This window comes from Octopus bimaculoides, chromosome 9, assembly GCF_046866305.1.
Source record: "Octopus bimaculoides isolate indiv1 chromosome 9, ASM4686630v1, whole genome shotgun sequence".
NCBI classification, from domain to species: Eukaryota; Metazoa; Mollusca; class Cephalopoda; order Octopoda; family Octopodidae; genus Octopus; species Octopus bimaculoides.
The window spans coordinates 62,941,433-62,966,432 of record NC_142936.1 but is presented as its reverse complement, the minus strand read 5'-3'; the positions used below and the strand labels follow the sequence as shown (position 1 = coordinate 62,966,432).

Here is a 25,000-nt window from a genome sequence, read left to right as displayed (position 1 = left end):
TAAATACGTGCAATATGACAGGGACATGTTAATGCAGATTTGATCAATAGAGTTTCGAACATTAATTGATTTTACAAAACTGCGAAAATGAACACTTTAGTTTGTCGAACCTATTCTCAAGTTTATTCTCAAGTTTATAAAGTTTAGCGCATCCTCAAATCAGAGATTGAAAGAACTTGAGAAGGTATTATACGAATATGCACATTTTATTATCGTCCAAGTGATGTTGCCTTGAACTTTTCCTTCTTAAGTTTCGAGACCAGGGCAGCTGGTGATGTATAATGCTTCTTGTTAATGATTTGAAATGTGTTTCCAATACCGACGTTGGAACCCATCGGCAGTTCTACCCATAATACCAATGCATTTGCTAGGATTATGACGGTACATTTCTATATTACGTTCTTACGACGGCATTCATATTCCAGAGGGTACGATATCCTCCTTTACAACTACAATTCTTTTTGCAGACTAACTTTCATTCGGTCGCAATCAGCCTTCCTTCTATTTCCAATTACGGCTTTATTGTTTCTATGGTTCTTAATAGTGATTTTGGTATATCGTTCATTGCTATCATTGTGGTTGTTTCCAGTGATAAAATTATTGTTATTTTCAGCATTTTAATCATTACTCATATTATCCTTCCCATCGTCTATATTATTATCTTTGTCAGAATTATTTGAACGGAGTTGATTACTTATTTATCATTGCAATTCTTATTTGAAGGATTAAAGGATTGTTTCTATTTCAACCCCCACCAGTGATGTTAGTGATCTCCGGTTTATCTTCCTATGATTGAGTTCATGGATGTTGTCTTCCAAGATTTCCAAGTTATGAATGTTACGAATGATAATTTCATTGTATATCTGTTAAAATCATGTGGTATTAGATTTAGAAGCGTGCCTATCGAATGCAGACTTGGATGATACGTGTAACAATAAAATCGGATTACATAACCAAATATTGTATTTTTATACATGTTATTTGGTCTATTATAACTAGCATAATCTATGGTGGGGCAGTATCTAAGGATTTCCAGTAATACTTAGAATGGATTTTTAGTTTAGCCCTCTTTTAAGCTTTAGTTTTATTTATTGTGCCATTTTCTCTCTTTCTTGTGTTGAGATAACTACCTGCATCTATTTCGTGTTTATCATTTCTTCCACTAAAGTATGGATTAGAGCTGTTATTATTGTTGCTGTATACATTCATAAGATATGTATCTTGCTTTCTCAGTATATCCGGCCCTAACTAATGCTAAATTGTAATGATGTGCATGCGAGTTAAATAACATTTCACTTGCTGAAATCGGGATACTCGATTGGGGATATTGTTTACAACGACAAAGGGTAACACAGAAACTCAGAAACAGTTGATAAGTACTCAATTGGTCGGTCTTTATCACTTTATCATTTTATCTTTAAATGCATAGTTTTACTTTTCATTTTGTTCAGCACTTTCTTCATTATAATGTGATAAAATAGGTAGAATTTATGTGTGTGTGTGTGTGTGTGTGTGTGTGTGTGTGTGTGTGTGTGTGTGTGTGTGTATTTATGTTTTGTATTTTGATTATAAGAGTATTTTGTCTCTCACTATGGGTTTATCTTTCTCTATAAACTGCTTTAAAAATAAATCTCTGCTATCTCACAGGGAAGTGATGGTAGGATTTAACGAAGGGCTTATAACTAATCACCTGAGAAGGCGTATTTTAAACCTTAGATGGACGATAATGGTTACACAAAATCTCAACAATCTACTACAGAGATAAAATTGTGTCGAAAAATTTGTAGCGATTTTAAATAAGGAATGTCGTTCATTCCATTTTCTGTGATTTACACATAGGGATATTGTAAAATTCGTGATATATATTCAGTGGCAGCATTATTTCTGCTGTATAATGACATCAGGTAGCCAATAACAGTGGACAAGCTTTGCATAGCATTCTATGAGATTTTTAACCGTATCTTATTATTCTCTCTCTTCGTCTCTCTCTCTCTTTCTCTCTCTCTCTTTCTAGCTCCCTTTCTCTCTCTCTCTCTCTCTCTCTCTCTCTCTCTCTATATATATATATATATATATATATATATATATATATATACGCATGGAGATGTATATATTTTACATATATACACACACATACACATATTACATATATATATCTCGTATATATGCATGTTACTTTCTGGGTATTTACGCGTCCCTGTGTCCGTGTATTCGTGAGTGTGTGTATATATGTGTGTCTGTGTGAGCTTGTATCTGTGAGTGTGTCTGCGTGTGTGTCTGTGTGTGTTGGATGGTTTATCTCTCAGAGCATTGTTTGGAACGATATGGTAATTTCGTTTAAAACATCTACTGCAGTAATTTCTTATGTTATTACTAACTAGTAGACACGAACGTCAAGTGCTGCACGTCTTGGAAGATATAGATAAACCCCCACACACATACATTCATACAAGCACAAACACATACACACATAAACAGAGACACACAAATATACGTAAATTTTTACCGAAGAGAATGAGTGCTCATACCTCATTGGTGGATATAATTTCAATATTTGCGAATCAAGGTTACTATTGGTTTCATTTTGAGAAAAATAGGATATTATTATGGTGCCTAAACAATATTTCAAGCCAATCACATGGAAAATGTTCTTCACCTTCATTTTGGAAAACACTGTCTCGTTTAGTTCGCGGAGATTATCGTTAGTTCTCGTAAATAAATCTATGAAACAAGGGACGTTATTCTTGAATGACATCTTTTGAATGTTTTTTTCCCTTGTATGTATCTGTCGGGGAAATTATTGTGTGACGAATTTCTTTGAAATATTTTGTTTTTCTTCTGAGTGTCGTGTTCTTGTATTTGGTGAATTTTTCTTCTATGTGTGGAGATTATGTGCTATTCGTGTTCAGGTTTCACGTTCAGGAAAGGGGCTATCCTGGCGTGATTACCGTTGTAGATGGCGGCACTTTTTTGAAGTTTTGGGGTGTAAAATATTGAGTGTGTACGCAGAGAGAGGTTTCATCCCTAACATATATATATATATATATATATATATATATATATATATATGTATATATATATATAAATATATATATATATATATATATATATATATATATATATATATATATATATATATATATATATATATATATATATATATATATATATATACATATATATATATATATATATAACCTAATTGTTACAACGTCGGTTACAACAACGTGTGTTCAAGCTCATCTGATCTACGGAACAGCCTGCTCGTGATATTAACGTGCAATGTCGGATTCTTCCACAAACATGCATACCCTTAACATATTTCTCAGCGTTTCCCAGCATGTGACAAGGCTGGGCCTTTGAAGTAAAGGTTTAACTCATTTTCCAACTGAGTGAATTGGAGGAACATGAAGCAAGTAAAGTGTCTTCATAAAGAACACAAAACACAATCAGGAATCGAACTCACGATCTTACAATTATGTGCAGAGAGCACTATGCATTACAGTACGCGCTTTCACACACACGCGTCCGCACACACACACATACGTATATATATGTTTATATATAACAAGAATATGGCTAGAGAAATCACGTTTTTAATTGTATTATTTACCATTCAAAGCTGACAATTGTTTATGTTGCATCAACATTTTTAGGTATAGAAAATATCATAGAAATTAGTGCATTGGAAAATGCATGTTCACAAAACGTTAACACAACAGAAACAATTGTTAGCTTTGTATGGTTAATCCTACAATTAAAGATGCGATGTTCTATATATATGCATTTTTGTTGTCTAATACTCTTAATTTCTCGAGCTATTTGGATCTACTTGTCATACGAGATGAATTACTATGGATGCGTATTGGCGTCTGTTTATTGGATATATTTAACCGAATTCGTTTAAAAGTGAGTGCTTCATTAATAGTTACCTGGAATCTTTTAATCCACTTCTGTCTTCTTACTATATATATGTGTGTGTGTGTGTGTGTGTGTGTGTGTGTGTGTGTGTCTGTGTACATACATATATATATATTTTTTTAATACTTTCATCCATCATTTTGTGCATATATATATATATATATATATATATATATATATATATATATATATATATATATATAATATATATAGTTTTAGGGAAAATAACCAAGTTTCAAGAACTCATCGATGAAAATCCACTATCACATATAGAAAAAATTAATAATTAAAGCACAATAAATGAGTATAATATGAAGTAAAGTAAATATCATAAGATAAATATAATAAAAAGATTACACGTGTTTCATAACTAATTTTCAAATAGAAAGGAAATTTAACTCGATTAAAATCAATTGAAATTATCGAAAATAAATTCTATTTAAAAATATAGCTAATCATCAGATCGTAAGTAGAACAATAATTAGATATATATATATCTCAACCAACAATAAGTACCAAATGAATTAATATGAGATACTTATTATATAAAGACAGAAACATTATTAAAAATATCATAATATCAAAATAATAACCATTCAATAATCATCCCTTCTTCCATTATAATAACATGTATATTATATACAAAAAATATCTTACATAAATTATCATTGTTTTAAATTATCATTGTTTTAAATACAATTTGAACGAAGTTTAAGTTTAAAATAATAACGAAGATAAAATTAGTACATATTTAACCGGTGTAATAGTTAAAGCTATACTATTTAAAGCTAAAGACGTTTATTTAATTATAATTAAAAATCAATTGAATAATAGAAAAATACAAGATTATTTATTTCTACAAACGTAATAATAAAAATATGAATGAAAAAATTATGAATGGAAAAATTAGGAATAAAAAAATTAGGAAAGAAAAATTATTAAGAATAACAGATTAAACTTTATATATATATATATACAAAGTTTTAATTTTTTTTTAAATCTTTAACGATATTATAAACAATAAAGATTAATTATTAATCAACTATTATTAATCAAAAATAATCGAAAATATATCAGCACTATTCAAATCGATGTTCTAATATTATGTTGAAATGAAACTATAACTTCTAAATTATTTAGTGTTAAATAAATTATCTATTAAAAATAATCTATAAAGAACCAAATGAATAATATAAAAACAAGAATACATATTATTTTCAAATAGTAGAACATTTTTAGCAAAGTAAAAAACAGTACTTATCCATATTTTCCGTAATATATTCGTTGTGTGTGTACGTATGCATCTATCTATGTATGTACGTATGTATGTATAAATATATGTATGCACAAATATCCTAATTCCATTATAAATTTCAATATTATAGACAACCACTTGTTATATACAATCGCATACACATACAAAAATATATATGTATATATATATATATGTATATATATATATATATATATATATATATATATATATATATATATATATATATATATATATATGTATGTATACACATATAAATACACACTCATGCAGACGCACATACACACGCGTGTGTGTTTGTGTGTGTGTGTGTGTCTGTGTTTGTGTGTGTTTGTGTGTGTGTGTGTGTGTGTTTTTGTGTGTGTGCATAAGTACGATATATTTTAGTTGCCATCGCAATCTTGTACATGTTTTTTTCATTGTCGGTTAATGATAGTATATCATTGATTTTCTGCAATGTGTATTCCTTCCTCAATCAGTATAATTTACTCAATTCTATTTTACTACAATTCCTTTATTAAATGATAACATTTTTGAGTCATTGTATTCTCATGTGCACTTCTTTCGATAATATTTGAATATCTAAATTATGACACACTAAGTACAATTTGAATGATATTTTTATTTAACATTTGAGCAAAATTGAGGAAAATTTATAAAATACGCTAAAGAATGAAATCTTCTAAAATTTTCCACTTAAAAAATTGCTGAAAATACGTATCTACTTCTGAAAATACCAATCTATAAAATTCATTTAGCGTTTAGATATGAGATTTTATCAATTCCGTGTCTTTTATTCACTTTCACTATAAAATAAGGAATTATGCGTTGTGTATTACTTACTCATCAATGTTGCACGGCTGTATTATGTTCTCTGTATGAACATATTCAATAAGTTGACCTATTTAAGTTATAAATATAAAAGCATATAAAATACATATGAATACATTCCCAGTCTAAGGACCCTGACATAATGACGAACAATCCCATGTATTCACCCCCGTACGCATATATACTTGCTTATGTAAAAACATATATATGTAAACATGTGTAAGTGAATTATGTATGTATGTATGTATGTATGCATGTATGTATGTATGCATGTATGTATGTACGTACGTATGTATGAAACATTTATTAATGCGCTCTAGAAAATGATATGATAAACGTGCCATACATATTACATCTTAATTGCACGTTTTATCATTGTAGAAAAATGTTCATTAGTGAATGTTCCGATTGGTGAATTTTAAAATCATTTATATTATTTAAATACTTTCACCGATCATTTTGTCTTCAACACTTTGCATTTTTCAAACATATTTATCAGTAAAAATTATATCCTTATTTAGCCTTAATTCACTAAAATGCTTACGAAATCCACTCTATTGTTGACGCTTGAAAGAGTCGACTGTACCAAAAATCAGTATCTGTTTAACATTACTGAGTAAAACGGTATTGGTATTTCATACGCATACAAATATAAGAGTAATTGTTTAGAGCTGTGATTCTCAAACATTTTTAACTATGGTAATATTTGATCCCTACTTTACTGGAATGGACCCTCATAGCCATTCAAAGTCACACTATATTTTTATAATTAAATATTATTACGATTTTTTCGTATCTTTTATTTATTACATGTTTCAGTCATTTGACAGCGGCCATACTGGGCAAAAGATTTAAGGGTTCTAGTCGAAGAAATCAACTCCAGCATTTATCTTTTCCAAGTCTAATACTTAGTCTATCGGTACCTTTCGACAAATCATAAAGTTATGGCGACCTAAAGACACCAATACCGATTGTCAAGCGGCATTGGGTGAACAAACACAAACACAAAAATACATACACAGATATATACACGTATATATATATATATATATATATATATATATATATATATATATATATATATATATATATATACGAGGGATACTTTCAGTTTCTCTCTGCCAAATCCACTTACAAGGCTTTAGACAGCCAGGACCATAGGAGAAGGCACTTGCCCAAGGTGTCACGTAGTTAAACTCAACTTGGAACAATGCAGTTGGGAGTTTCTTACAACACAGCCCTAAAAAAGAATTAACATATTTTGTATATTGCAGACGTATGCCTAGTTCATTACACATAGATCTTAACAATAAAAATGTTATGGACCTCCAAGAGTTATATGGAACCTGGTTGAGTAGCATTAGTTTTTATTGTATCGAAATCTCTGCCAGTTGAGCCGAACACAGTATCGCTTTATCAGAATACTAAAGACGTGAATAAATACAATATTCGAACAGTGTTTATTACTTGACAAGCAGAACATCCAAAACATACCCTAATGTTCCCGTTGCCAAGAAATTACACTGCAATTCTATATATTGTCTATAAATTAGTAATCGATAGAAACATCGTGCATATTTTTTTATATCTTACCTGAGTATTTAATAAACAGGTAAATCCAATTATACATTTGTATTCCCTTTATAAGTAGCAAGTATTTCATAGACAGTCAAAACAAAAATTCACCGTAGAAATTGAGTATTTCTGCAAAAACATTTGAAGTTATGCACAAAATTTAAGTCATCGTCAGCGACTAAAAACCACTCGAAATACTGGATTATTTAAAAAGCAGTTTTTCTAATTTGCCATTTAAAAACGTTTCTTCAGTCTCACAGTATAATATTGTGTCGTCTTCCATCAGCAAATGTTTAAGCTTTTATTATATTCCAACTTTTATTCTATCTCTAAAAGCAAATTTTAGTAATTTACTCTTACGTTTTCTATGCATCTCTGCTTATGTATGTATGTATGTATGTATGTATGTATGTAATACCACAAACAGTGTATATTTATCTATGCAAATATATATTCATATATGTATGTGTAAGTAATCAGAAGTTTTTGGAGCAAATACCAAGTGTGAATGTGCGTGAGTGTGTATTTATATGTATATATATATATATATATACATATATATATACACATATAAATACACACTCACGCACACACACACGCGTCTGTGTGTGTGTGTGCGTGTGTGTGTGTGTGTGCATAAGCACGATATATTTTAGTTTCATTGTGAGAAAATGAGATGTAATTACCCTATAAAAAGTAACTGAATCATGTTTGGTTCTCGATCTACCTCCATTACGATGAAATTGTCATTCGATAAAATTGCAGTCTATATATTCATTGCGAGGTAATTATTGATGATGAAATTAGAAAGACATTACTGGACACTATTTTGTCTCGTTGCCTGACACTACTATCTACCAAAAGAGTAACTATTATAAGAATGTATTTTCCTCATTGCACTATGACTATCTCTCTCTCTCTTTCTCTATGCATCTTTCTATCTATCTGTCTACCTATCTATCTATCTGTCTACCTATCTATCTATCTGTCTATCTATTTCTCTGGCTATATATCTATATATGTATCTAACAATCAATCAATCAATCTATCTATCTGCTTGTCAATTTATCTATCTCTCTATCTATAACGATGCAGGAGTAAAACTGGAAGCAATATAGAAAGTCCTTTACTCTTCGTTCATCGATCTAACAAAGGCATTTGATACGGTCAGTAGAGATGAATTTTAAAGAATGCAGCGTCGGTGGTTAGTTCACCCAACTCTCACAAGGCATACATAATATACATATTTCTTCATATTCGAGAGCCTTTATGCGTATCACACAATTCGAGATTTTCACGCTGAAATCCCTTTCAAACAAATGGAATGATCATAATCGAGACGATACCGCGAAAATTTACGAATACTCATCACATTGTACGAGAATCTCTCCTACATTAAACTCCCTCAAATGATATTCAAAATCCACTCATTGTTTGATGCTTACTACTTACGTACACATACGTAAATATACTTTCATATCCTTATTTTTCGTAGATACATACATGCTATTCGCTGCAACATAATAGTATAAGAAATACACAGCTATTGCATATGCATGTATAAATGTGTGTGTGTGCGTGTGTGTGTGTGTGTGTGAGAGAGAGAGAGAGAGAGAGAGAGAGAGAGAGAGAGAGAGAGAGAGAGAGAGAGAGAGAGACCCATTGCCTCGTCATTGTAAGCTTACCGAAGTATGGTCAATATTTCAATTGCAGACAGCCTTTCCAAGTTTGACGCAACATTTAAACGTTGACTCTTTCTTTTAACTTCCTGTCTATGACAACATGGCAGACTACAACATACACTTGATCACAAAAATACATATTTCACAGCAATGGCACTCGAAGCTCTCAATACGCACGCTTCCTTGTGCTGCTCTCTGTTGGTGACTACACATTTAGTCCTGGAATATCACTTTGTATATGTTTATACACACATATATGCATGCATACGTGGACACACACACACACACACACACACACACACACACACACACACATATATATATATATATATATATATATATATATATATATATATATACATATACATACATGAATATATAAAGTATACAGCATATGACATCAAGGATAAGTGTGTGTGTGTGAGTGTGTGTGTGTGTGAGTGTATGTATGCGTGTGTTTGTGTGTGTGTGTGTGTGTGTGTGTGTGTGCGTGCGTGTGTGCGTGCGTGTGTGTTTGGTATCTGCATACGACAGATATCCGCACAGACGAAGTGTATCAAATGTAGGCAGCCATTTTTTAACAACTATTGGGTTGGTGCATAATTATTGCGGCTTCTTTCAACAAATTTTATTCAACAAAAATAATAACAATATTTAACAAAAACATCTTTAAATGACGGTATGGCCGCCTACCAAGCAAATGGAAATCAGTAATTGAAGTAGATGGTGAATATGCTCTGGAATAATCATTTAAAGGTGTTTTTGTTATGTGCTGTTATTGCATTTTGTTGAATGAAATTTGTTGAAAAAAATCCGCAATAATTATGCACCACCCCAATATTTAAATCCAGTCATTCCTCGTTGTGTCATCCTATTCAAACGAAACTAGAAATTCTTTCTCTTGAATTTTGTAATCAGGCCACCCTATCTGCATCTGGAAACATGTCTGTTCGTTTCACTTACTATTTGCAAGATTTTTCCATCTATACAAACGCACACTTAGCACTCCATCGCTTATATTTGTTTGTTTGTATATGTATATCTCTCTAATATATTTCTCATTGTATCTTTGCATAAGTGTGCTTTCATATATATATACACACACACATGTGTGTATGTATATGTGATTGTGCGAGTGTATGTGTGTGCGGGAATAGAAAATGTGTGGTAATAGAAAACAGATAAATTGTTAAAGGCAAGTGAGTAACGTTAGTAACATGTATTCATGTATTGAAATATGCAAATCCTGTCTATTGTGATAATCTTATACATCATTTGCAACTGAAAAGCTAAACGTGAAGTAAAATAGTTCGTCCCCGAATATATATTCCATCCAAATTAGCCACATAGAATTTCAGCAGACAATCTTTTCACATTTATTCTATTCTTGCTTCCTGTCACATGAAAAGATTGAAAAAAATATATTAAGATGTATAATTCAGTAAAATCTATAAAAAAATTCATGTATGCGAAATAGCTACTTACTTTTTCTCGATTTTATTTCAATCATTCAAAAGCCCGGAGTTGTCGCTCTGTTTTCTTTATTAAATTTCATACTGAAAGTGTTTTGTTTTTTCTTTTTCTAATTTTATGAGAAAGGCGAAGATTGAGCATATATAATAACATTACGTATAAGAAATGAAAATTTCGAGGACTCATGTTCATTCTAAGTTTTCTTTAGTGGAAATTAGCTGTTAGTGCAAAGGAAAATTTCGAAATACTTCTGAATATGCATTATTGAAACTGGTTTTGCTTTTATTTCTCTGGTAATTATCATTAATTTTATAATCACTTGATATTAGTAAAGATTGTTTATTACTTTGCTTTATAATAGAGAACAGGTAATTCTAACTCGTCTCTTTCCATTTCATAAAGTTGTGCATATTACTGTGTCTGTTATAAATACATAGAAATAATCTACTTTGTTTAGGAGCGAATTTAATGGGAATGTTATCTCGCCTATCACAGCATATATTTTAAAATTACAGCATCTCAAGCTACAAATATATGTTCAAATATTTCTATTATTCAGAATACAACAGATTTAATAAGAAATATGCTTATGATATCCTAATTAGTAATGTGGGGTATAACATCATCCGAGGCCGAAACACATTGAATGAATATTACAATAATATTTAAAGGTATATTATCTGTTAGTAGAGTTTCTCCTGCATGAGAAAATAAGGCACTTTTCATTGATTTCATCCGAAATACTAACGTTATGTTCCCATTATTTGTAAATCAGAAAGTCTCCATCTCGTTTGTATCATTTGAGAAATTAGGCATTCTCTAAAATTACATTAAGTAGGGAAAAAAACCATGATGATATCGTGAAATACATGATATAATTTTTCAGACTCTTCTCTAGTTGGTTCCCATTTTTCTTCATGCGTATATATGTCTATATATATATATATAGAGAGAGAGAGAGAGACAGAGAGAGAGAGAGAGATGAAGAAAGAGACATATACATATTACGTATATTATATATATATATTAATATACATACAGATGTGTGTGTGTGTGTGTATATATATATATATATATATATATATATATATATATATATATATATATATATATATATATATATATATATATATATACATATATACTATATGCATACATACACGTATATTTACCTCTGCGTGTATTCCCTCTTTAATCAATGGTTCGTGCTAAACTAAGGGTAATTTTAAATTGTCAAATAATGAGATTTTTTTTTTGCGCAAGCATCATTCAGATAAGAGGTATTACACAAAAGTTTCATGTATATAGTCATTGAATTATGACCTAATTATCTGAACATGCCTACTTTTAATATAATATTCATCAAACGAGTCATAGGTGCAATGGCTATTGCTGCACTAATTTCACCAACACGACTGGTGTCAATTATAATATGTAATGACATTTGTCATTTGCTCAATGCGCCACTCAATTTGATTAAACATGCAAAATTCAGGATTATTGAGCAAATGCCTTATTACTCATCTATACGGATAGTCGAAGGAACATAATTTGGCACCAGATATTAGAAGGAATGTCATTTGGCACCAGATATTTGTGTAATAACAATTAAACAGAGAACGGAACTTCACAGATTCAGTAGAATATAGGATCATCAATTGTTGATTATTCGATTTCAGTCTTCTAATTTCTTAAACTCCACGCATTCAATGTCAGCTACTGATTTCTCTGACTATATGATTAAAAATACATCTGTACTATATATAATTTTGTTCTTTCTCTTCCATTGTAGGAGTAACCACAATTTTAAGTCTAGCAGCAATTGGTATGACTGTACGCGAAGGACTTCCAAGAGTTCCCTATGCCACAGCCCTTGATATATTTCTCAATATGTGCCTTGTTTACAATCTCTCGGCTCTAATCGAATACGCGGGCGTTAACTACTTTACCAAAACCGGTCCAGGAAGTCCTCCAGAAAATGAAGAGGACGAGGTGAGCAAACTAAGCGTTAACAACTGGTTTATGTATATTCCAACACACTCTTTCTCTTATCATTGTAAATATTGTAGTTTTCAAGTTATTTAATTGACTTCTTTCTATTTTGTTTCGCGAACGACACCATCTATTTGCTTAGAGATTGCAAATGTCTAGGTTGTGGGATTACTCCTGCGGTGATGTATTTGTTAATCGTCTGAAATATATGCTAAACCACTAATTTTATTACAGGATTTTTGTTTGTTTCTCTGCTGTGATTCAGCTATTTGCAGCATCGGGCAGCAGAGTAAAAAGTTATACAATAACATTCGAAGAACTTTGAACATACATAAAGCAATTCCTAGTTGACACTACTTTTCATACAAAAATATTCTAAATGCATTATTTTTTACAAAATCTTCTTTCGCGAGCAGACAAACAAATTGAGAGATTGTTCATAAGTTGAATAAATGCATAAAGTACAGTGAGATGTGATAAGATATATTTTTATGCTAGCATAATTAAATGGTTGTTGTTATTAACATATGACAATTGAAACTGATAAATGTAAGAATTTTAATTATACTTACAGGTTGTTTAAAATGAATAATTATGCCAAATATAATAAGTAAAATCATGTTCGGTATCCCAAAAGACTCAACAATGTAATGCATTTTACAATTTATTGGACGAAAAGTGATTTCGATGAAAATAATCGAAATATAGGTTTATTATAATGTCCCAGTAAGCACACATATAGAGAGACACACAGGTGCATATACATAGACATGGTGCGATGGGTAAATTGTTGCCATATTATACTTTTAATTTCGCGCAGTTTGTTCTTGATTTTGTCGACTATACAGTATAGCAGGGTCAGTTTGGCACCGTCTGTGAGAAAAAAACAGAATGACGACGCGATTTACTCTGTCAGAAATTTGGAAACGACATGATGTACTGCTTGGCATTCGCGCCGGAATACAAATATTTCAGAGTCTTTGGGATGTCAATATGTGGACAGCGCAGAGGATTCGGAAAGAGTTAGAATGTGAAGGTACGGTAGCTTGGAAAACTCACTCTGACCATTCTGATAAGAAAGTAACTCTTTAATTAGTTGGTGAGATCCAGACCATGACTGACAACGATCCTTCCAAATCAATCAAACAGTACATGAAGACATTCGGTATTCCTCATGCAAGATGAGAAAGGGCCAATTTTTATCCCAACCCATCAAGGGCAAGAGAAAAGACTGCGCTACGAAGCATTTGAGCAAACTCAAACATCTCCTCCAACCGAACATGCTTTGGTTTTTCTTAGACGAGAAAATGTCCTGCCAGGATCAGATAGTGAACACACAGAACAACAGTTGGCTTGCTGTGTCCCCAAAACATGTACCGAGAGTGATAAAAATCAAACATCCAGTCAACATCATAAAATTTAGAGTTATCACTAGTGATGGCGACGTTATGCCTCCATTCATCGTCCTACACAGCCTCAGACACAAACAAAGGCTTACATTAAATGCCTGGAGGTGGTAGTGCAGCCCTGAGTCAAGAAGGTGACTGCTGGAAGACCCTATTTCTGCAACAGGACTCTGCACCATGCCACAAAAGCAGGAGAACCCAATCATGGCTGTCAGATAATTTCCTCGACCACATCACCCCTAAAATCTGGCCTCCTAACTTCTCAGACTTCAACGCACTTGATTGTAATGTGTGGGGTGCAGCAGAGCGAGAGACCAATAAAACTCCTTGTAACACGAAAGATAAAGGCCAGGTTTATGGCAGCATTCACCGACTTAAACAAAGAGACCGTCCAGAATAGTTGCAGGACATTACAAGGTCGTCTAGAGGCCGAGGTTAAAGCCGATGATGATTTTATTGAATAGATTTACGTTCTAGTATTTCAAGATATTTTTCTGTAATTGTGGTAAGTATATCCGTTAAAATGAGATGCCGGAATTATATTCCTTTTAGCGTAATTTAGACGACAATTTATTCACTGCACCCTGTATATATATATAACTGCATGCCTATACATGTATATATGTATGGATGTACGAACTAATGTAGATACATATACATATGTACATATTTGTGTGTATGTGTCTGTGTGTTTCTGTGTTTTTATAATTCAACGCAAATAAATTATCAACTTCATATATATTCATATATATATATATATATATATATATATATATATATATATATATATATATATATATATATATATATATATATAGTATTAACTATGTTTTAGAAAGTATGGGCTATTTACGGAGTGCTCATAGAGAAAAAATACGGATTAGAGGAAATTGAAAACGTAAATCATAGGCAGTCATACAGATTCCAGTACGCATAAATGAAGATATTCAATCAATGTAGTTGAATCATATATATTTATTCTCATCAACATAAATCATGCGTCTACAGACGTAAATATTTTTTAAGGGTATAAAAAATAAGACCACACATACATAAAATATAGAAGAAATATAAAAATATATATATAACAATACATATAAAGTTATAAATAAAGATTACATAGGAGGTGTAAAACAAATGATAGATGATAAATATAGAAATAAAAACGCCAACCTTCAAATTCGCAAACCACCTAAATCTTCTAAAATTTCCTGATACATATAGGATATAAGATAGAAATGACACAAGATATCACGGTTAAAAAAAAAACATAAATAAAATAAGATCCAAATATAGAATTCAAAAATATATATATGGAGTGGCGAGGTATATGTCTTGTATCATAAAATTCCAGAAAGCATGATGTTTGTGTTTCGTTTACTTCATGTCCGTCACGGTGGTTTCAACGATTGAGAAACAAAAAATTAAAATAGATAAATAAATGCAAATCACAAGCCATATCTCATAAACTGTGTTCGACCAGATCTATCAAACACCACTTCATCAGACAGAATGTTGAAATAGAAAGAAAACAAAACCTAAAAATTTCGTAAAGGATATGAACCAATTGAACATCATGATTCTGAAGATTTTTCCATATTAATGTACTCTTCATAATACACACTGCGTCACCCACTGCTGGATCATGTAGAAGGGGCATCGTTAACATTGATATCAACAGTAATAGCAACAATCACAATAAGCTGTCATGTACATAGCACATCATCTTCTATGTTTATGTATCCTGTATGTTTATACCTACCTGCCTACAATCATACATACATACACGCATACACGCATACACGCATACACGCGTACATAAATACACCCACGCATACACGCATATATACATATGTGCATTTGTGCGTGCGTGTGTATTTGTTAGAAAGAGAGCGTGTGTGTGCATATGTGCGTGTGTAGGAATAACGCAGCTCGAGTGGCTTGTTAGAGACCAACAAGCCTGTTCTCATTTCCATAAAATTAGATAGGCAAACCTTGTAAACAGTAAATTCTTCACTGATCGCATTTTTCTCTTTTCATTCATATTTGCTTTATTCCAGATCTGTCAATCTCTGCGTTTCACTGCTTTTCACTTTTGTCAAAAACTATTTATATGTTATTACTTATAATTTGTTTGATTTTTCTCTTAACGTGCGATATCAGGAAAGCAGATGATCGTAAATTTAACTACGATAAATGTAAACCCTATGCTTGCACATTATATTCAATATACAAACACCGTGTGTCATTTTTGTACAAGCAGTATATCAATATACATTTACGTATCTACGTACAAACACGCAAACACATATGCAAATATATACATATATATATATATATATATATATATATATATATATATATATATATATATATATATATATATATATATATATATATATATATATATATATATATATATATATACATATATATATATATATATATATATATATATATATATATATATATATATATATATATATATATATATATATATATATACATATATATATATATATATATATATATATATATATATATATATATATATATATATATATATATATATATATATATATATATATATACATGAATGCCCAGATGCATGTTTACATATATATGCGTGTGTGTGCGTGTGTGTGTACGTTTTAAATTGATTTATTGACATGCCACTATATTTTCAGGAAGATACATTTGAATTTGACATTAACTATTGTTTTAATTGTTGGAAATACATGTTACAAATGTAAAAAGAAGCACTTTTCATGTGTAAGCAAAATCCCTTTTACATTGAGAAGGCTTGCGTTTTCAGTTTTTCTTTTATATTTTGTTTTGTATCATTAATATATTTTCTTTAAGAAAAACCTTTCTTCATATGTGTGTGTGTGTGTGTGCGTGTTTTTGTGTGTGTGTGTGCGTGTTTTTGGGTGTGTGTGTTTGTGTGAATGTGTGTATGCACATAGCGGGGGAGAGTATAACGTGTCATAATTTATGTAAATACATCGTTGAATGGTAGTTTACCACGTCATTCGTCAAGAGTTGCATCACTCATAGAGGTTATGTGTTTTCAAAGGCAATACATACCGGAACAAGATGAAAAGGTTCCGGCTGCACCTAGTGACAACGCGAGATACAGTTCAATATATAAGTTTATCTTCAGCCGGTGTCTATTCGCAATGCCAATGGATGTTTTACTCACTCTTTCCTATATTTCAAAGGTGACGAGACTCACCAACAGTCGTGGCTGTCGGTAAGTTCAGACCATTAATAAGGTCCAACGAAGCCGAAATTAATCTGACGTTCTCACTGGTCAGTGCCGTGACGATTTTCTTTTCCCTACGATATGTAAAGTACTTTTAAGCACCGCGAGTTTTTATCTGTTGACGAATATCGCAGTGAATTACATTCCAACGTTGCATTTATATTAGACTGAAACAGTTGGCTATTTTATTACTACAGTTTCTATTGCGTATGACGGACTGCTGTATGTGCATATGATTGACTGTTATGTGAACGTATGCGAGTATGTCTTTTTCTCTTGGACTTTCCTCTCTCCCGTTTCCGAAGAAAAGCCTTGCCCTAAACGTAAAACACCCTTTCTTTCCTTCCCTGAGCGTCTTTTAATACATTACATGTACCGCGTCCTCGCATTGTTGTTTTATTTTTTTGTTTACTTTCTTCGTTTTTTCTTTGGCTGGGGCATTAACTCTTTCTCTCTCTCTCTTTCTCTCTCTCTGTATATATCTTTCTATTTATCTATCTATCTATCTATCTATCTATCTATCTATCTATCTATCTATCTATCTGTCTATATATATATATATATATATATATATATATATATATATATATATATATATATATATATATATATATATATATATATATATATATATATATATGTCTGATCTTGTGTATATTGTACATATAATGTGTGTGTGTGCATGGGTGTATGAATACATAAATGCAGTAATATGGAATTGTATATTGATCTCATTACATCACTGACATAATAATTAATGCATATATATTTCATGAAACGATTCTTTCTTGCATTCATGTTAGAAGTAAAACCTATTGTTCAATGAACTCATGAAATAACCTGTTTTCAATAATTATGTAATATATCATAATGTTCTAAATTATAGCAATGTTATCTCTGAATATATGGTCAAAAGTATGAATCTATTAAACTGCCTATTTATCAGTACACATGTACGCACACTCTTACATTGTGTGTGTGTATATATATATATATATATATATATATATATAAACGCATGTTATTATTTTCATTATTCTTGTTGTTGTTATTATTAATATTATTATTATCATATTTACTATTATTATTATTATTATTATTATTATTATTACGTAAAACCATTTCACTTGGTTCTATGTGGCTTTAAGTTTCACAAGCTTCTTGCAGAAAGCTAGCTCATTCAGTCTCACATGAGCGAATGAAATACCGCAAGTGCAAGATGGCTGCTGAAAAATGAGCTACTATCGGTCAAAGCGGGTCACATAGTGTTTTGTGATGTAAGATCGGCATTTCAGCGACATCTGATGCATAAAGAAGCCAAACATCTTGCACTGCGTTGCTAGAGAGGACAATATGTGTATTTGTGCGTATACATACTCGTCTGGTATGCACACACACAGACACATGCACACACACAGACACATGCACACACACCCGCAAGCACTTGGGGACCTTGCTTCCGTCTACTTCCAGTTCCCTTCAACGGTCTACCAGACACCAAGACGTCATTAAATTCTTGTCCTTTTACATTCAGTAATCTGGGCGTGAACGAGCTATGTTTCTGTAAGAAACCAGCGCAGCTTCAAGTCACATGGATCAGAATCAAAGCGGTTTCAAATAATAAGATATATGTGCTATGTTGAGTTCCCTTCATCTCTTGTCTGTCCACTCATTTTTGTGGTTGTATATATATATATATATATATATATATATATATATATATATATATATATATATATATATATATATATATATATATATATATATATATATATATATATATATATATATATATTTATCATTATATATATATATATATATATATATATATATATGTGTGTGTGTATGTGCGTGTGTGTGTGTGTAATTGTCGCACTTGCTTACTCATAAATATACGTATGTATGCATCTATGCCTATATGTCTATATGCAAGTTTGTCTATATGTCTATATGTATGTATGTATGTATGCATGTATGTATAGTATTATATTCTCAATTTATTTTTTAGATGCATATAAATTTTAAATGCACCTAGATATGTATCGTGACATGAAATAAAAGTAAGACAGAATTACCAAAATTGTGTTGTAAACTAGTATTGAAAGCAACGTATAAATTTATAACTTTTATTCTCTACACATACATAGAGGCATACTAATGAGTAATAAATAAGAGAGTATTGTATGTAAAGAATAAAATGTTTCGAATGGTACAACAATGCACTATACTACAAAAGGGGACTATATACTTGTTGTAATTTAGTTATCTATAGTCCGATGATATTCCGATGACATTCCTTCTTCAGATCTTCTTAGATGGAGTCTCTGCTATAAACGGTTTACTAACGGCTTTTCTTTCTTTCCGGAAGTGTCTCAGTAGTGGTCTCACAAAGCTCCTTCCGGATTTCCTCATGAGAAGTGCGTGAGGTCGGCTATGTCTCAATCTCGTGTGTGTTGGTATATCTGTAGAGCTGCTTCTAAGTTATGTGTTATACGTACAGCTGCTGTTTTTATTTTTTTATAAGCAATACATGAAAATGTTATTAAGAATGAACCTACACACGTCCAGATGTAGCTAAATAATATATCGATTACCAATCTCCAGCCTGTTGTTAATTTGGGGGTTCTAGTCTATTTTCCTTCAGAAAACATCTAGACAGGTGCCGGAACACTGACAAAAGCATAACAGTCACAATTGAGGACAATGTAAGAAATTTGGGTAAGTTAAGAATTAAGGAAGCATTACTCATACACAGACTAGGACACCAAATTAACTACAAGCTGGAGATTGGTAATCAATATATTATTTAGCTCTATTTGGACGTGTGTAGGTTCATTCTTAATAACATGCTTATGTATTGTTTATAACAACAAAAAAAGAGAAGCTGCACGTATAACACATAACATAGAAGCAGCTCTACAGATATACCAACACACACGAGATTGAGACATAGCCGACCTCACGCACTTCTCATGAGGAATTCCGGAAGGAGCTTCCTGAGACCACTACTGAGACACTTCCGGGAAAAAAGGGGGAAAAGCCGTTAGTAAACTGTTTATAGCAGAGACTCCATCTAAGAATATCTGAAGAAGGAATTGTATTCCGAAATATCATCGGACTATAGATAACTAAATTACAAGTATTTAGTCTATTTTTGTATTATAGTGCATTGTTGTACCATTCAAAACTTTTTATTCTTTACGAGTAATAAATAGTTATTTCTTTATTGTCCGCAGGGGGCAAAACATAGAGGGGAGAAACAAAGGGATTAAGTTGATTACATCGACCCCAGTGAGTGACTGGCACTTATTTAATCGACCCAGAAAGAATAAAAAGCAAAGTCGACATTGGCGGAATTTGAACTCAGAACGTATGGTAGCCGAAATACCGATAGACATTTTGCCCGGTATGCTAACGATTCTGCCAGCTCGCCGCCCTATGAGTAATAGATATTTCAATATGTAATATAATGGAAACTCATATAACACTGTGCACACTCATCTAACAATACAGTAAGATAATGAAATTTGTGACGTCATTAATGTAAAAGAATTAATATAAAGGAATTTATTTATATAAATATATCAATTCTTTCATCCACAGCTTAACGAAAATTATTCTATATCAAAGGACAATCAATTGCTCAAAGCTGTAGAATCAGAAACAGTGTCGCGCGTATTATTTTCCTTAAACGGAAGATGGGAATTATAATACAGATTAATTTTTTTATCGTGCAGATCATGACAATCAACAGATAAAATATTGCTGAAGATCTGTCGTGTATTTGAAATAAATTTTGTCAACATTAAACTACTTTGAATTTATGCATATAGGAAAAAGCTTCCGGACTGACTAAATGTATAGATACCGTGACTAACCGAATCTCACAAGTGCTTGCATGCACACGTCATTACACTTACAGAGAAAGAAATAGATAAAGCAATTTGTGACATTGTACGCTTTGTATATGAGAATACATGCGCGTACATATGGTTTTTATTTTCGGTGGAAGGGGTAAAATATAGTCGCCATTTGTTAATCATGATACATCCTCTAGAGATAGAGATAATTTTAATATATCAAACCTTAATACAGTATGGTATTTCATATATAAGTATATTTGTTCTTTAAATTCGCACCACTAACTAGTTATTTCTGTCATCGTATTTCCGTTTGAATTGCGACAAATTTATTACAAACCGAAATCTAATTTATTATCTGAAGGAATCGTAGAATAATTTCCTTCTAGATAAATTATGTCTTTAAAGAAAGCAGAAATCTAGGTTTGGTAACTCTTTGATTCATGGGGATTTCCCAGAGAGCTCCTGGGGTTAATCGATAATAACTACATATATTCTGATTAGAAGGTTTTTATAAAGTATATTATAAACACATATATATAGTGTTAGGCAATGGCCTTCAGATTTATAAACATTATCATTCTTTTGGAAATATACGCGTAGACACACTTACAAATACACTTACAAACACACAAATATACTTACAAACACAAACACACACAAACACACACACACACACACACAGATGTATATATGCGTGTGTGTGTGGTGGTGGGGGGGTGTATGTGTGTGTGGGAGGTGTATAAGACAGACAGATATAGAGGGAAAGAGGGAGAGAGAGAAATAGAGGGAGGATATGAGACGAAAACGCATAAGGTATAAATAGTTCATTGCTTGCAAGTATTTCATCTTGCAACCGTAATATACTACCAGTTATGCGATAAGTTTACTAGTCAATATTGTGTCATACTTTGTTTTAGCAGTGCGATATTTTTATTTTCAAGATTATCTCTACAGATTTTCAATAGAATTTAGAGCTAACACAAGAATTTACAAAGTTCCGTATACAAGATCGGAGGAACATGAGCAATGGTTATCTAATCAATGCGTTGAACAAAAGTTGATGGGTTGGAAGTCGTGCTGATGAAAGAGAAATAACTATTTGAAATATGGATATATAAACCCATTACCTATTTTTTTTCCATCTTCGATCCCTCTGCTTTCAGAAACATATCCGTATACGAAACGTCGCATTTGCAGTGCTACCTCTCTATAGAAAATTTGTAGAGATAAACTTTAGAATGTTTAATACAAACTGCACATGTATTATTTCTTTACTACCCACAAGGGGCTACACACACAGAGGGCAAACAAGGACAGACAAACGGATTAAGTCGATTATACCGACCCCAGTGCGTAACTGATACTTATTTAATCGACCCCGAAAGGATGAAAGGCAAAGTCGACCTCGGCGGAATTTGAACTCAGAACGTAACGGCAGACGAAATACCGCTAAGCATTTCGCCCGGCGTGCTAATGTTTCTGCCAGCTCACCGCCTTTAAACTGCACATGTGTGTGTGCGTTTGTGTGTATGACTGGATAAATACATGTATATATAATTGTATATAATTTATTACGAGTGCGTGTCAACATGTGTATGTAATGTTCATAAAAGCTTATTTCTACATTTGTATAGTGTATGTATATTATTAATTTTAGACTTATTTATCATATTTACTATACTAAATTTATCATAACTAATAATGCTTCTATATCTTTTACAGTTTAATCGTTCGTTTACTCTCTAATATTTGTTTTGACTTCTGAAGATTCTGCCAACTTTACATTTAAAGACTAACAATCACACATTTCCTCTTCTCTAACTTATATAAATAACATTTATGATTTATAGTAAACAGTGAGAGAATTACATTGAAACTAATGTTCAAATGCGTTGTCTTGAAATATTTTTTGCCATCAGCATACACAGAAGCACGCGTACAAATATACAAATTCACGTATGCATGCACACAGAAAAAATATATCAATCACGGACAGTAGAGAAGCCATACATTCATGTCTTACTGATGGAAGAAAATTGCGTATACGACACACAAAATACGTCATATTTTAAATTGTTCATGAATTAATTACAAAAGTCATATGATTTATTGAATTTGAAACTACGAAAATAGACTTCAATAGTTCAGTAGTCAAGTACTACACAGTGAAGAATATATATATATATATATATATATATATATATATATATATATATATATATATATATATATATATATATGTATATATATATATATATATATATATATATATATATATATATATATATATATATATATATATATATATATATATATATATATGTATATGTACATATATACATATATGTATGTATGATTGTATGTATCTATGTATGTATATATACACGCATAGATGTCGGTATATTTCCCTATGTATGTACCGATGTGTGTACGCACATACAATTACATACATACATGTGTGTGCTTCTATATATTTGTGTGTGTGTGTATTTAAAGCAATTTTGTGTATGTGTGTGTGTGTGTGTATGTATATATATATATATATATATATATATATATATATATATATATATATATATATATATATATATATATATATATATGCATGTATGTATGAGGTTTGTATATATATTGAACAAACAAGAGTTTCATGCCAGAATTTTTTTAACAAAACCGAAAATTCTTTGAGAGATCATGAACATAAGAAAATGTATTTGCAGTCTCATCAAAATGTACTACCTGCTTCAATCTTTTTTTAAGATTTAGTCTCGTTGTTACAGTAGATAAAATACTTTGAAATACGTTAATCAATTTTGTTTTTCATACAAAATTAACTCGTTGCTGGTTGTTGATATTCTTTGATGGCTGATGGGTATTAGTTGTGCCACCTTTAGTAACGAGGGTAGTCTTATGTTCTTTACTGGGAATAGTGGTACAAAAGAGTCGTTATTAGGTGTAGCAGCAATGGTAATGTCCGTAGTAGAAGCGCTGGAACTAGTCTCACTTGTCGACATCACCGTAGTAGTAGTAGTAGTAGTAGTAGTAGTAGTAGTAGTAGTAGTAGTAGTAGTAGTAGTAGTAGTAGTAGTAGTAGAAGCAGTAGCAACAGAAGTGGGGTTTTAGAAATGGTGGCGAAATTGCAGCTTCAAGGATTTAACTAGATTCGCTCTTCCTCTCCTTCAATACTATGATTGGATTCAATGGCCGCAGTATCAATAGTAGACATCTTTTCCAATTTTCTATTATACATTTAAAGATTAAATTCTCATTTTTTAGTGATTTTTTTTTTGATACACCGTAATTTCTAGCTAGCGCATAAGTAGGTTTGTAGTAGACCCAAGTGTCAATACCAGTTGTTACTTCAAAAAAAATCACATCTTCACTAAAATGAGTTGTTATATTATGTGAGTATGGCCACTTTACATCAGATTTAAACGATCAAACTACTCTCATTACAACTACGACTACTACAATTTCTATGACCTTTACTATTACCACAACTACAACACAAGCTGCTACTCCTATTAGTGAAATTGATTTGATACGTCTCCTGCGACAACTCGCGTTAAGATTTCTGAAATCATATTAATAGACACACCTTAATACTAACATTCGTTGTGAGGAACAAAAGGCAGCTGCACTGTTAAAACTTTCATGACTGCTGCCCATCATCCATCGGAAGAAAAACAGCTACCAGCAGCGCGAGAAATTTCTAAGAA

General features: G+C 31.5%; 1 protein-coding gene across 3 annotated transcripts in view; it reads left to right on the top strand.

Annotated features, from left to right (window-relative positions):
- The window catches only part of LOC106873251 (gamma-aminobutyric acid receptor subunit alpha-5), a 649,257-nt gene that overhangs the window by 590,314 nt on the left and 33,943 nt on the right, over nt 1–25,000 (top strand). For all 3 annotated transcript variants that reach the window (XM_089357609.1, XM_052970713.2, XM_052970714.2), the window contains one exon: nt 12,548–12,747. In XM_089357609.1, the coding sequence (XP_089213735.1) occupies nt 12,548–12,747 (200 nt within the window). The remainder of the gene's footprint in view (nt 1–12,547; nt 12,748–25,000) is intronic.